This window comes from Euleptes europaea, chromosome 1 (genome assembly GCF_029931775.1).
Source record: "Euleptes europaea isolate rEulEur1 chromosome 1, rEulEur1.hap1, whole genome shotgun sequence".
NCBI lineage: Eukaryota > Metazoa > Chordata > Lepidosauria > Squamata > Sphaerodactylidae > Euleptes > Euleptes europaea.
The window spans coordinates 75,655,840-75,671,619 of NC_079312.1; the positions used below are offsets into that span (position 1 = coordinate 75,655,840).

At 41.2% G+C, this 15,780-nt stretch overlaps 1 protein-coding gene across 1 annotated transcript in view; it reads right to left on the minus strand.

Annotated features, from left to right (window-relative positions):
- Positions 1–15,507, minus strand: part of BSN (bassoon presynaptic cytomatrix protein) — a 253,495-nt gene extending 237,988 nt beyond the window's left edge. Inside the window, exons 1-2 of the mRNA XM_056852460.1 lie at positions 15,221–15,507; positions 555–954 (exon numbers count right to left, since the gene is read on the minus strand). Of these exons, the coding sequence (XP_056708438.1) occupies positions 555–954; positions 15,221–15,411 (591 nt within the window). The 5' untranslated portion in view covers positions 15,412–15,507. The remainder of the gene's footprint in view (positions 1–554; positions 955–15,220) is intronic.
- Positions 15,508–15,780: the final 273 nt, after the last annotated feature.

A 15,780-nucleotide genomic window follows, 5' to 3' on the forward strand; every position in this document is an offset into this window, starting at 1 on the left:
AAAGTATTTTTTGTGACTGCATCAACTTGCTTTTCAGGCAGTAATGCCAAGTCCAATATAACCCCTAGGCTCTTAAACAAGACATTCAATGAACAATTCAGTTGGTGGAAAAACCACAATGGTCCTTGCTATGTATGAATCTTAAAACAATTAAAGTGCAGCTTTATCTGAATAAATTTCATAGATAGTAGAAAATCTGAACTATTCAGTAAACAAAACTGTTGGAAACCATTTACCTGTTGTATTCTATTTGCAGAATTTATATATGTACATATCTTCAACTTGGCTATGTTTCATTGATACAAACCACACTATAGCTGGTACCTGCTTCCCCAACTTACCAATCCCCATCACAGTTTTCCCGCCACTAATCATCCAAACCTCAAAAACGTTCCCCTTAACTGAATTCAGAACACCTTTTTCTTAGAACACGGTGCTTCCTCGATCCAATAACCTAATCCATCAACAGAAATCAAGTCATTTGTAAGAGCTGCTTTGCCATACATCTTCCTCAAAATGTTAGGCTGATTCTTAGACATATGAAGACCAATTACCTCAGTCAGGTGAGGGTTGGGGTTGAATCCACATTGGTTGCAGACCTTATTGTGACACTGTGTACAGGTGTTGAAGTTTGGCTGGTTAGGAGAGGAGATGAGTTCTGTTGTCTTGCATATAGGACAGAGAGTGCTGCTGGGGAGGGGAGCGATTTGGGGAACAGAATAAGGTGAGGTAGGGGTGCTGCCTCGATCGGGTGACACAGATGGTGACCGTCCGGATCTCTGGTCCCTGTTGTCCACTTGGAGTGTCCTCCTTGGCCCATCAGCCTGTTGGATGGTCTGCCCGTGGCTCCTCATCACTCTTGTGCTTTCGCTAGTCTGAGCAGCCTGCTTAAGGGATGGGGAAGCTGCTCTCTGTCCAAAAGAGGGGTCTGATTGATCTGGTCTTCTTGGTGTGCTGAAATATATTAAACACATGTGTAAACCAGGCTGTAAAGAACTATGGCTTCTACTGGCAAATCTTAGAAACAATTTACAGAAATATGATAGAAGTATCATAACATACAAGTATGACTATTGGTCTGTTGCAATGATACTGATGTAAGGGACTTTAAGGATATCCACTAATCTATGGATTCATACCAGATATCAATTTTGGTATGATAAATAGCAAGTAGCAAAAATATCTTTCTCATCTCATTAACATTTTGGTTACTTTGTAAAGTGGTTGTTCTGTGCAATCTGAATGAAAATATTTCTATTGCAGTTTACTTAAACTATTTTCTTCTACTTTTCTCCAGCAAAGTATGTCTCAGAATAGTTTACAATGCTAAAAACACAGAGAAATCTAAAATCTCGGCACATCAATTAAAAAACAACAACTCCTCTACTATGGTATATCTCTAGGGTTGCCAGCCTCCAGGTGGTAGCTGGAGATCTCCCGCTATTACAACTGATCTCCGGGTGACACAGGTGGGAAAGTTCACCCCTTGTGGAAAGTTGTCCCCTGATAAACAGCAACACACCTCCAGGTTAGAGATGTGGAGGCCCTTAAAAAAAACTGAAAAATTTAAAGACCCCCCCAATTCTATTTCTCTCTCCACCCCATTTTTCCTCCGAAGCCTTTTTTCAAATTTTTTCTGATGATAAACTGGAAATTTGGGGGAGTACTGAAAAAAAACTCCTATGAAATATTTTCTGTTTTTCTAATGAGTGAAATGCTTTTAAAGACAAGGTGGGCATGTTGTAGACATATACAGCTCTTAAATCCAAGATGCATTTCTGCACACAGAATGATATCGGATCTTCATGAGAGGAACATACAGGGGCCTCACTGCTTTTCAGCTGTTGCATACCTTCTGTTGTCCTGAAGGTATCCGAAGAAGTGAGCTGTGGCTCATAAAAGCTTATACCGGTAAAAAGGTAAAGGTCCCCTGTGCAAGCACCGGGTCATTCCTGACCCATGGGGTAACGTCACATCCCGACGTTTCCAAGGCAGACTTTGTTTGCGGGGTGGTTTGCCAGTGCCTTCCCCAGTCATCTTCCCTTTACCCCCAGCAAGCTGGGTACTCATTTAACGACCTCGGAAGGATGGAAGGCTGAGTCAACCTTGAGCCGGCTACCTGAAACCAACTTCCGTTGGGATTATACCGGTACCCTGCCAGAAATTCAGTTAGTCTTTAAGGTGCTACTGGACTCTTGCTCTTTCCCCCCGGAGATAATGGTAGTTTCTGAGGGTGGACTGTAAGGCACTATAGCCTGCTGAGGTCCCTCCCCTCCCCAAAGCCCACCCAGGCTCCACCCCCACATTTCCAGGAATTTCTCAATCCTGTTAGGTTGAGTTATAAATACCTGAAAACCTGGTGAGTTTATTTGAATATGCTTATTAGATAATTTCCTATTTTTAAAAGCTCTTGTCAAAAATATTTAATGAGCATAACATAGGAGTAAAAGATCATCTAGCTGGACCTAGGGGGGCATTCTTTGCTAACCAAACATCTGAAAGGACTTGCCATTCCCTGGCTCTTGGTAAAAAGTTCCTAATAATAAACGTAGATCAAGCTCAGCTATGTCAAATCTATAATGCTTGACCTCAAAATACAGGTATTTTCCCCATGAAAATAGGAAAGAAATTCTTACCCTGATGTATTTCATCATACTACATCATATGCCTGATAATGGGTAATGGATTTAGCTTTGACTATGTATTAGATTTCTCCTTATAAATGTTTATATGAGTTTAAATATAATTTAAAATCACTTTTAAAAGAATTACTTATTATGCTTAATATTTTTAAAAAATGAAAATCCAAATAGAATCCCATGTTTATTTTTTTGTTAATTTTTTAAAAATGATGGTCAGGATCTTCCCACACATGTAGCTCTCAAGAACAGTCAAAGTGGAAGTCTCTCATATTCATACTAATGACATGTTTGCTTGACAGCCAGCTAGGAACAGGGAAGGGCATACAGAGCTTCGTAAGGGAACTCCCCGCTTGTACATGTCAGAGTTCTATATGTCAGAGGGGACTGGCTATATTCCCTTTTTTTTCCTAGCCAGAAAATCTGACGAAAAGCAAATCTGAGTTTATCAAAAAGGGAAATCAATTAAAACCGGCCACAAAATAGTGCAAGTAATTAACCGCCACACTATTTTATAAACAATGAATTTTAAAACACCAAGAGGAATAAAGCATAATTAATGGTCCAAGTATGCTAATCAAAAACAAATTATATTAAATGAATTAAACTATTTTCTCTCGTCTTGTTCTGCAAAAGTAGAACTGCAAGTATAATGAAGTCAAAAGAACTTCGTGCAAGAGTAAGCCAAGAGAAAATTTTTCCTTATCAAAGAAAACAGGGATGATTAATATTCCTTGACTTCATTGTGATATTTGATATACACTGTCATGTGCAAAATGGAGACCAACGGAGTAAGTAGGACTTCTTTAAAATAGATACATGAATGCTTAGAAGTCAAAACAAAGGAATTATTAATATTGCAGTCAATTAAGACTAAAGTTTGTTATCCATTATTAATACAGTGTCAAGATATATTACACACATACAAAAACTCAAGTGAAGCATTCATTGAGTATTGGACAATGTCCAAGTTCTCTTCAACTGAATCTTAGGTAGCCTTGTGAAATCAAGAAATGAACTGCTAGAGTCTCCCAAAACACTACTGAGCCAAACGAAAGACAAATGGATGACCTGACAGCAAGCATTCTTGTTCTGCCCACTGGAAGTTAAGGTAGAGTACAGCAGCAACCTCAGACTATGGGAACCAAAGATCAGTTGTAATTAACAGCATAATCTTATCCATAAATTCTCGGAATCCTTGCCTTCCTTCTGATCTCAGCTCCCACTATTCTGTCTCTGCCTGCAAACTGTGGATAGAAGATGCATGGACATGAGAGAGCAGAGTTGAGAAAAATAGATCTAAGCAGAAGGGGGTTATGAAAACCCTTGGAGAAGACCTGGGGACTATGGCATTGACAAGAACTAAGACTGGAAGAACAGGAAACTGTGGCATCGAGAGGAATGATTGAATTTCACTTGTTGGTTTGAACCAGTGCCAAATCTTCCCTTCCTGCCTCTTTTTTTCCTTTGTGGGCAGTCGTTCTGTATATAAACAACCTTGGTTCTCTGCAGGAAAGCAATATATAAATGTGTAAAAAAAGAATAAATAAAATCTTTACAGGTCTTTCATTAGGAATACCTTTAGTGTTGTTGTTTTTTTAAATGATATCCTAATAGAAAAGACACTGCAAAACTTTATTCAAGGGTGTTCTACTGCAGAAGGGAAGAATGATATTATGTTTGAGTTTTTAATCATTTTTTTACATTATATGTAGACATCTTTCAAATGGTTCAAGTGAGATACCACTGAGGTAGCAGAATTTCTTTTAATACATAGGTCAAAGACCCCGTTTTAAACCTGCCTCTCATTAGAGCTCTAAATTCAGTCTCCAATAAGGTAATTTCCCCATCTAAATATTGGAGACCCCCCAGCATTCCCCATAACACATGAAGCTCACTGGGTAACCTTAGACCAGTCACACACATAAACAAACACACCTGAAGCTGCTGTATACTGAATCAGACCATCAGTCCCATCAAGGTCATTATTTACTCCCAAGAGTCTTCAATGTGGTGCCCGTGGGCGCCATTGCACCTGCTGACAGCTTTCCTGGCGCCTACCCAATGTTTTTAGAAATTGGGCAGGGCCAGATTGGGCTTTTCTCCAGAAGGGCTTCTGACTGGCCATTAGAAATCTGATTGGCAGTGCAGATCTTTAAAAATGTTGCTGTGGCAGCAGCTGCCACCACATCACAAGGATCTTCACTGTGTGATGGAAGGTGAGCTATATGTATTGAAGAAAATATTTTAAAACAGTATGTTTATTTTTAAAGGCATCCTGTTAAACAGATCTGCCTAAAATATTGTTATTTTTAGAGTTAACCCAACTCCCTGATGTTCTGTGATTGGCTCTGCCACCTGTGGCAGCCATAGTGGTTGGCTCCACCACCCTGTGTCAAATTCCAAAGGTGCACACAGGCTCAAAAAGGTCGGGGGCCTCTGGTCTACTCAAACTTACAGCAGCTGTCCTGGGTCTCAGTTAGAGGTCTTTCACATTACCTACTGCCTAGTTCTTTTCACTGGAGATGCCAGGGATTGAACCTGGGATCTTCCATGTGGCAAACAGAGGCTCTTTCACTGATCCACAGCCTCTCCCCAGTCACTCTTGTTCAATCCAACCTACCTTACAGGGTTGTTATGAAGATAAAATGGGGAGGGAGGATCATATATGCTGCTGTGAGGAATAGTGGGATAAAATTGTAATATATATATAAAATGTGCTCATGTACAGCAAAAAGTGCATGTTATTGTAGAAGGATTGTTAAGTGTATGTGTTTATTATCCATATTTATAGGCTGCTTTTCAGCCATAATGGTTCCCAAAGGATTTTCCAATAAAACAAATGGAAGGAATTCACAATTAAAATAATAAAGTAGCTAAGTAAATCAGTCGTGTGCTGCACAATAGTTATGGTATGATTTATTTTCCCACTGTATAAACAAAAAATTACCAACGCAAAACATAACATGATATTATCCATCTCATAAGAAATGGTAAAATTTCCGAATTTCCAACTCTTTTTCCAAAACTTCAACTCTTGATTTATAGGAGTAGTTTTTAAATCCTCCTGATGCAGCTACAAGAGAAACAACTACCGAACTTCAACAATTACAGTTACTTGCTGGAAACCTGCAGCCTGAGTAGATCAGGGATACTAGTCCTGGGTTCTGTTTCTTCCAGTGATTCACTTTATTCTATGTCTCTGTTTGCTACCAAAGAGGCAGCAAATTCACATTATGCAGAGCAACATGGCCTCAATGTCTGCATAAGCAGCAAGCACAGTATACATGGGAACCACATGGGTCTCACATGGCAAGCAATTTGTGCAAGCAGCTCTTTGGGTAATTTTAGCCATGCTTCACAACCTAGTACAGTAAACCTGACATTGGTTTAAATTGCCAGAATTTCATGGGAAAGATCACACCCCTAAGTGGCTTACCTTGTGGATCTCTGCTCATGAAGTCCCAGTTCAAGTGGCCACTTACGCTGTGGCTTTGTGTGCCAAGCATACTATAATTTGCTGCTCACACAAGTGACCAACCCATATCACTTTGCACTGCATGAACTTTCTCTTTCTTTACTTCTTCATTAAAATAAGGCCTTAGTGGAAATCAGAATCAAGCTTATAGTCCCTGTTTTCACAGAAAACATTTACACAGTCACAGATTAATCACCAATGCCCGCTGGCAGTCTTCAATAAACATTGAAATAACCAGACTGTGAAAACAGAGCAGGACAGCAAAAAGAAAATAGAGCTGGGAAGAAGATGTTATTGGAGGGTATGTGCATTTGTGCTAAAAAGTTGAAATGCAAGTCAAAATAGAGGGCTGGGCCATTGTAGCAAAGCTTGCTGGATGTATGACAGAAGTTTTCTTAAAAGGCTGTTCCCATAGGAAAACTGGGACATCCATAGTTCCTGCTGCAGGTCATACTTTTGGAAAGAACTGAATCAGCTGCAGGTTATGATGGAAGAAAGTGGACCAAGACAAGGTGCCTTGCTCCCTCTGCTGGGATCCAGGCCAATCACACTGGCCTTCAGTTGTTCTGTGTTTATCCCAAGTTTAGTTATTCACTCTTTGCTCAATTGTTATTGTATTTCCGAACCTTGTATTGTTTCTTTCCGTTTTTATTGTGTCCATCCCCAAGGGGCTCAGGCCAGTTTACAATCACAATAAAATGATAAATATTTAAAACGTCAATAAAAAAGCAAATTAAAGAAATGGAGAACAGCCAGAAATTCCGTGCCATTAACACATTGCTCCCTTGAGACTGGAGGCACAAATTATGGAAAAATTTTCATTTATCATGCCACTTAAATTTTAACACCTTTGTAAATATATCTTGCAGGCAGTTGGCAAGTTTGAAAAACAATTCTGACACAAGAGGCACTAATCAAATAAAGTTCTTGACAAAACAAGTGGTAAATGCAAACAAGTCCCATTGCTGGACATGGAAGGCAAATTTTGAGCAACAGTGGGCGATGGGAAAGCTGTTTTCAATGGTATTTGTGACAGTCTTATCAATATAAGGGCCATTATATCTTTCAGTTCTATGCCACTGACTGACTGGTAAGAGAGAAACTACTGCTTTGCTTTAAAAAAATTAACTAGACCAGTTGAAAAACAAGTCATAGCATATAGGGTTGCCAGGTCCCTCTTCACCACCAGTGGGAGGTTTTTGGAGCAGAGCCTGAAGAGGGCGGGGTTTGGGGAGGGGAGAGACTTCAATGCCATAGAGTCCAATTGCCAAAGTGGCCATTTTCTCCAGGTGAACTGATCTCTATCAGCTAGAGACCAGTAATAATAGCAGGAAATCTCCAGCTATTACCTGATGGTTGCCATCCCTAATAGCATGGCCTAGTAATGTTATTTTCTCAGATATATACAAAAGAAGAACTCAAAACAAAAGTCTACCAAAATACCTTATTTTAACAGTCCTATTTGTTAGACTCTAAATATAAATTTTAAAAGGATTCTTATGGCACTTTAAATTCTAACAGATTTATTGTAGCATAAACTTTGATGGGCTAGAGCCCACTTCATTAGAGCCCATGGTAAATATGATGTTAACATTTCAAATAACTCAAATGCAAGCTATCTGTGCTAACGCAAGAAAAAACACCTGCTAACACATCAGTAGTAGTTTATTTAATGTATGAGTTTTTCATTTAGGATAAAATTAATTTTTAAGCAAGACTCAACTTAAGTATCTACTGGCAGTAAATTAAAAAAAATCAAATTTATAGTTAAGAAACAGCATTCCAAATTAGTATGGAATTGCTGTTACTTCAAATATGCACATTTTAACTCCTTTCAAAAAATGTGTGAAAATGGTAGCCTGAAGCAATAACCTTTAAAAAAAACTCTGAGTAGTCCATAATTTCTGCTATATCATATACATTGAGTAAATGTTTTTTTCTCTGGTATGTGGTCATCCATTTCAAAATTTTAAAATAGTGGCATAAACTCTGTGAAGTCTGTTACGTGCAAATTGCAGCCCTTCAAAGAACCCCTGATTAATGTAAGGTAAACAATTGTATCATTTAATGGAAGAAAAACCTTCAGAGACAACGAAGGAAAGGAATCATGCATGACAGCACAGCATCCAGTACATTTCTCAAATGGTTTTTTGGGAATAAGATGGGCCCTAACAACATTAATCAACACATCTGTGCAATTCTATTTAATGACTTGATCACAGATCTCCATTTTTAAACTCAACCTGCTATCTGGGCTTTCCCTCCGCTACCTCTTGGGTCAACTGATTCTTCCATTCTTCCCACTTTTTCCAGCACCTTCCAGTCCTCCCTGCTGCTGAAGCAGCCTACTATATGGAGCATTTACAGCCTGTCTGGACAAGTATTGCTACTGATCTACCACTTTACATCTATTTAATGCCAATAGTGTAACAGGCACCATTGGAGGAGGCAATTCACATTTTACATTGCAAATGTGTTTGCTTCAGAACAGCAAGAAAACATAAAATGTAAAGTGAAAATGAATGTTTGTGAAAAGATAATGGACTTGTACTTTGAGAGCTACAACAGACTGGCCTCATGGTGTTTGCTGCTTCGCACACTGGTGTAAACATGACAAGAATCTTTGCCATATAAAATGTGAGTATTGACCTGGGCTTTACAAAGTTGAGGAGAGTGTGTTGATCTGATATCTCAGGAAAGCAGAAAAGGCTATTAGCCACAACAGCACGATGATTCTCTGGAGTAATGGGCTCCTCTTACGTCAAAGTTGAGTTACTCAGAGTATGATCTGGCTCCTGAAATATCAGGTTTATTGTATAAACTCTCTAAGATATACAGTGATCTGTTGCTGTACAGTGGCAACATTTCTAAGGGCATAAAGAGGCACTCCAGGACTGGAGGAGAAGAGAACAAGCTCCCCCTTGTGGGGGCAGGCTCAGCGAGAGGAATAGCAGAAAGTCTAATTCATGCTAAAAGTTCATAAATCCGAGTATCCAGACTCTGGCTGTAGCCAGATCCAGGTGTTTGAGGAACTAGCACTTTCAACCATTGGGAGTTTAGGTTGAGGGATACCTTAAGCATTATGCCTGGACTCTGGTTCCCAACGTGTAAATGAATCTTCCTAAAAACATGCACCCAATGGCATCATCTATAAGCAATTTAACTTCATAATGATTCTTTGATTTGTCACCTGAAAGAAAATCAGATGTGATCTTTGCTAACAATCTTGTCAAACAAAAGTTAGATTTTTAAAAATCCACTTGTACAAAGTCTGTAGCCATTAAAAATGAAATATTTCCCTTGTATTAATTCACCAGATTATTCGGGGTTATTTAGAGTCACAGTTTTATTTCTTCTTAAAGGATATACAATACTCTGGAATCATCACTGCAGTTACACAAAAACAAATAATGGGACATGAAATAATCAAAGTTAATCACTTGATTTCAACAAAAACATAAAAAATGTTCTCAAGTCTCCTCTACTGAAATCAATGCAACTTAAAATGCATAGCTTTGGTTGGGCTGTGCCTGTCACAGGGCACTTTCACACATGCCAAATAATGCACTTTAAATCCACTTTCAATGCACTTTAATGAGAATTTATAAGTGGATTTTGCCATTTCACACAGTAAAATCCAGAGGCAAAGTGCGTTGAAAGTGGATTGAAAGTGCATTATTCTGCATGTGTGAAAGCGCTCACAGTGAAAATTGTCTGTGTTCTTTTTCAGTTTTAACTATGATCAATACTAAGAATACAACATTTAATGTTGGCAGGGTCACCTGACTCATTCTAGACCCCCTTTCCTCCATGATCCTCCATAATCACTTTCCCCTGCAAATTAAGCAGACTTAAAAAAAAAAAACTTAGAACGTGCAAGAACTTGGCATAAAGCAAAATAAAGAAAATATGAGGTGAAGGGGAAAGCTGACATTGTTCACAAAGTGATCATTGTTGTCACTTTATGTGGACATAATAATATTGGCCTACCTTACACAGCTGTTGTAAAAATGACTTAGAAGTTATTTGAGCATTTAAATGCAGGATATAAATACTATTATCACAGCCTATTACATTCCTATTTTCCATTGTATTCCTGCATCTCAAAATATTACATTCTTATTAATCATGTTTCTGTCTTCTTCCAAGAAGCTCTCAGTGGACAGTAAACAGGATATGCCCATTTTATCTTCACAGAAACCTGTGAGATAGGTTAGGTTACAGAAATTGCCTCCAGGTCACTCAGCATGCTTTATGACTAAGCGGAGATTTGAACCCAGGCCGCACCTATCCAAAACTCACATGCTATCCACAAACATTCTGCTCACTTGCTATGAAAATCTTTAACCCAGAAATTGCAAAACTGTCCTCAGTGGAACATACGATTTTATATTGGTTTATTTCTTTGTTATATTTGTATTTTTTTTGTTATTTATAGTTCTATGGTAAAAACGTCTATACCGTTCTTAAAAAAAAGAAAAAGGAACTAGACTGGGCAAGAAATTGTTTTGCCCAACATCGCTTGTGAAAACTACTGATACATTTGATGCCAGTTGGAAAGATAACGTGATATGTAGAGCATTACACTAGAATAGTTTCAGAGGGTAGCCATGTTGGTCTGCAGTGGAACAGCTAGATTTGAGTCCAGTAGCACCTTAGAGACCAACAAGATTTTTTTGGTATAAGTTTTTGAGAGTCAATCTAGTTAAACTAAAATACATAAAGACACTAGAAAATGTATTTCATTCTTCACGAGGTCCTTGTATTTTACGCACACCATGCCTTTACATATCTTATAAATTGTCTGTAACTGAGCTTTCAGGAGCATATTCGGTATGATAGTAAGATCATGACCACAACATATATCCCTCTCACTGCAAAGGCACCTCGAAAAAACTGTAACTGGGGCAGCCCATTCCTAAGGGTGTGTGTGTTACGATGGCAGCCAGGAGCGGCGCGCTGCCATGCCACCTCCTCACAGGCTTCCCAGCCACTAATTTTTTTTTAATGTCAGTAAAAAATAAAAAAATATGAACATGTCCCCACAGACATCAATGAGGCTACAACACAAAAAACGGTGTACCTACGCCACTGCGGGAATAGGCGTTCCTGGGGCAAAAGGGGTTAGGAAGCTGCCTAAAGGCAGCTCCGCCCCCAGGAACACCCTGGGAATGCCTCCCAGGATGCCTGCCCGGGCACTTGCCCGACTGGAACGCTGCCAGGAGGCAGCACCTGCGCCCAAGTGCCAAGCTGTGGCGTGGTGTCCCAGCACTGGCGTGGATGCCACCCACAATGGCATAAGTGCCCTTATCATGGAATAAATGGGCACTTACACCGGTGCAGCATCACACCGGCTCCTAAGGCGCTTCGCCTCCCCTTCAGGATTGCAGCCTTAATCTGTTAACCATTTATCTCCTAAATGACATATAACCTAGACATTTGAAATCAAATCAATCAATTCAAATCAAAATAATAAACAGGCCCTCCCATCCCACCTATCTTTTTAGATTCCAAGGCCCCTTGCTCCTCCTTTCTTATGGCCTGTGTGAGGTTTGTGCCTATCTCTCCTTCCTTTTCAGTTCCTGTTTTTTTTTTAACTTCCTCCATCTCTCTGGCCTCCCGACCCATCCTTTCCTGCAGCCCTTCTGCTAAGTCCAATGCTTGCTGAGTCCCCATTCCTTAACCCCCTGCTTCTAGGCCTCTATTCCATGGTGACAGCTCAATCAGTAGTTGGTGGGAATATCTGGCAACAAGCAAAGGAAAGAAATTAACTAACTATTAAAATTCATCATTGTTAAAATATTATTTAAAAAAACTGTTGAAGAAACTGAAGCTGATGATATCATACCCCGAAGAGAAGCTCATATTATTATTATCAAACAGCCAAAACAATAAACCCAAAATCTAGAGCAAGTTAAGTAGTTTTAAGTCACAATTAAAACAGTGGGACTTAAAATGCTTATCTTTGGCTGGATTGTGTCCCACGGGTTTACATTTGTCTGGATTATGCCCTTGATTAACTACATTTTGTGGAACATAGAGATAATTAGGAAAGTGGCAATAAGAGTGTAAGTACACAGCTTTGTCACATGTGAGTTGTATTCAAGAAGGCAGATGTAGCTGTTTCCATGATTATAGCCATAGTCAATGAGGAAGGTCAATACAACTGAAGGGTTATAGGAAAGCTCACTGAAAATCTAGGAATCGGTGTGAAATTTTGAACAAAACAGCATGATTGATCATGAGTCTCCTGTCATCCCTCCTAGGTGTCAATCCACATTCTTTGGGAATGGAAACCAAGAGGGCTGGATGTATTTAAATAAATATGGAGCAAACCTAAAACAGTGGATTTTCCCACTGTTATGTTTTCTATGGATTTGGCTCATCTGCTGCTGAAACACAGCCATGCGTAGTACTAAAACATGGAATTAAATACATCTCAATTATTCTGTGCAATAAACTCACCTAATAAAATCTATCCTTGATTATCCAAAACAGTATTTTTAAATTAGAAGTCAGGCCCAGATACCCTCTTGCATAGGGAAATTTCAAGACTCTAATGCAGCACTATAATCAACATCCCCAGTCTAATCCCATATTCATGTTTGTTAAGGTGCCATGAGGATTTTTTATTGCTTTTGCTGCAACAGACTAACACAGCTACTCCTCTAGAATTTGCCCATATTCATGACTATTTCAGCACATTCATTAAGCAGAGGACCACCAGACTGACAGAATAAACATTCGTTAATAGGGGCAGAAGTATACTGGGATGCCTGTGCTGATAGAAATAGGGTTGTGCTAAATGTCTGAGTTTGGAAGAGAGTCCAGAGCTTCTGCACAGATATATTAGTACTTGGATGGCTTCCCAGCCCTGCTCTTTGACACACCATGGCAGGAGAGTCAAGGAAAAGATTCAGTGTGCAGATGCCTCAAAACAGACACTCCGCTCTCTATCAGTAACACTTCATGGTGCATAAGTGCCTCAAAGCAGCAGAATTAAGGAATCCTTCCAACAGCACATATTCTCAGCCCACAGTAACTACATAATCCTGCTACAAGTCCCAATACAAATATGCTCCTATCTTTTCTGTACCACCTACACATTCACACAACTCTCCCAAGCCTTATGCAAAGATCAGTTCATTCTGCCATGAGCAATTCAACATCAATTAATTCCAGTGCCTTGTATATGCAGTGATGTCTGGTCCACACTGTCTGCAAGCTGAGCTGGGGAATAATGTGTAAACCTGGAACCCTGCAAGATGGAAATCATTGCTGCTTTGCAACACTGCCATCAATCAATCTGTGTACATTCCAATTCTACAAATATCTACAGTTTCAGAAGATACTTAAAATTAAATATCTTTTCAAAACATATTCCTCTATAAGCTTGAAGGGTAAGATTGTAAAGGGACTGCTTGAAAAATGTAAAAAGATTAGAAGAGAATATCCAACTGAAATGTCTGATAGTTGTCTTCCACAACTCCCCCCACCCCCCAGCCCCATCAGTGGTACATATGAAAAATTCAATTCAGCCAGGAACAAATAAATTGATCATTAAAAGGGGGGAAAGCAGCTCGTTTTCATCCTAACACAGCCTTAATTATGAACAGGAAGCTATCTGATTTCATCTAGAACTCACTAGTGATAATGGAGCATTCAACAGCACATTCTTAAATCTGGGAACAAGAATAGCATTATTGTTAATTCTTTTATTGCGTATGTTTGTACTCTACTCTTCAGCTGAACATGGGTTCCAGATCAATCTGCCATTGATATGTTTGTAAATTTACTGCAGGATGAAAAATATTACTCTTGCTGAATGTTTTCATTAACTTTTATTTTTCATATACGCCATTTCCCACCACTAACCCATTGCTTCATCAGTTGGGGATGATAGTTATATTTCAAAATGTATTTCCAGAGTACTGCTCTGCTGCAAGATACCTAATCATAACACTCCTTTCCCCACACCCATGTTTTGTTTTCCTCAGAAAGAGAGGAACTATGCAGAGCACTGACATTTTAGATCAATTATTTCTCCACACTGATCTACAACATTTAGGTTACATAACCACTATTCTTTTTATATACTACAAAGGCTGCAATTAGAGGTCTCGTTGGGGTATGTGCATCAAACTTAAGCACTGTCAATGGTACCTTTGCAAGCAAGAATGATAGCAACATAACCTAAAAAAAGGCTGGCTAGAGATCTAGATGAAAAGAAGAGAAAGAACGGGGAATCATATGTTCTTGTTCCCTACTTAATCCAGAACTATTCTTGACAACACAGAGATTGATAAAAAGCTATTTATGTGAATCCTCAACAGCAAACAGTGCCCTTCCTTCAGCTTTGCAAACCACTCATTGCAACCTCTGCTGTGTAATCAGCATCTCATTCATGTTTCTCTGCTCCCTTCTCCCTGATACTAGCCTGCACTACGACACTCTATGAAACAGTCTTCACCCTGTATGCACACATGCTGCTATGTGGTCCTCTGCCCTGTATCTCCTCTGCCAGCAAGACTGGTTTTCCCACTCCCCGTTTCACTTTAAAACACAGAGAACCCCCACATTCTCTCCTTGAATCTCAAATTACACTCAACAGCCTTTTTATTGCTCACCTGCTGGCCTCAAAGCTTTAGTTTAAACAACACCCAAACTATACCCCAGAGCCTGATTACCAGCTCATGATGGGCATGGTGGAAATTCAGCATTCGGGAACAAGGGATGTCCAGCATCCCACGGATTAACAGGCGACATCTGAAAACCAGGGGCTTTGATTCACGAAAAGGTGCACATGGCAGAGCACGAACACAGGCCAAACCACTTCCTGCTCGATTCCCCCCACCCGCCGGTTCTGGCGGAGGCATCCCGGCACAGCCAGAGGTTTCTCAAAAACTCCAGCCTCCTGCCCCAGCCCTCCCCAGAGGCTGAGCCTGGCTCTCCACCGACCCACCCCTTCCTCAGCCACCGCTCATCCCCAGCACCGGGGCAGAGGGTCCCCTGGCCGCCCTTCGCCCTCCATCCCTGGCTCCCCCAGCCCAGCCGCTCTCTTCCTCCACGCCACTCAGTGGCCCCCAAGGCCTGGCCCTCTCACCTGGCCGAGGGTCCGTGCGGCTGCGCGGGGCCCGGTGCGGCGGCTGGAGCCCTGCCCGGAGGGAGCTGTCCGCCGCCGCCTGGTGCTGAAGGCGGCTTGGCGGACCCAGCCGACGCGGAGGGGCCGGCGGTGGGGCCGGGGGGCAGCTGCCCCTCGGCTCCTCCGCCCTCTAGGCTGGCCTCGTTGCCCATGGCGGGGCGGCCGCGGCCGGGGTGGGGAAGGGCTCCCTGAGCGTCCTCAGCGCAGCGCCGCCTGCGCCGCCATCAGCCCAGCTCCACCATCGCCGCCTGCCCCATCCGCACTGAGCATGCGCTCACCTGGCGCGAGCCCGGCGCCCAACTCTCCTGACAAGAGAGGCAGAGTGAGTGTGCGCGCGCGCGCGAGCGGCGTGTGTCCTCGCCCGCGCGCGGCAGCTCCGGGCCAATGGAGGCTCGCGCCCAGTTCGAGCCGGGCGCCCGCCCCCCCCGGAGCACGTGCGCGGCCCGACCAATGAAAACGCGCCGCCCTGCTAATTTCCCCCTGTTTCAGCGGTGTCCTTCCTTCCTCATCAACCTTCCCGC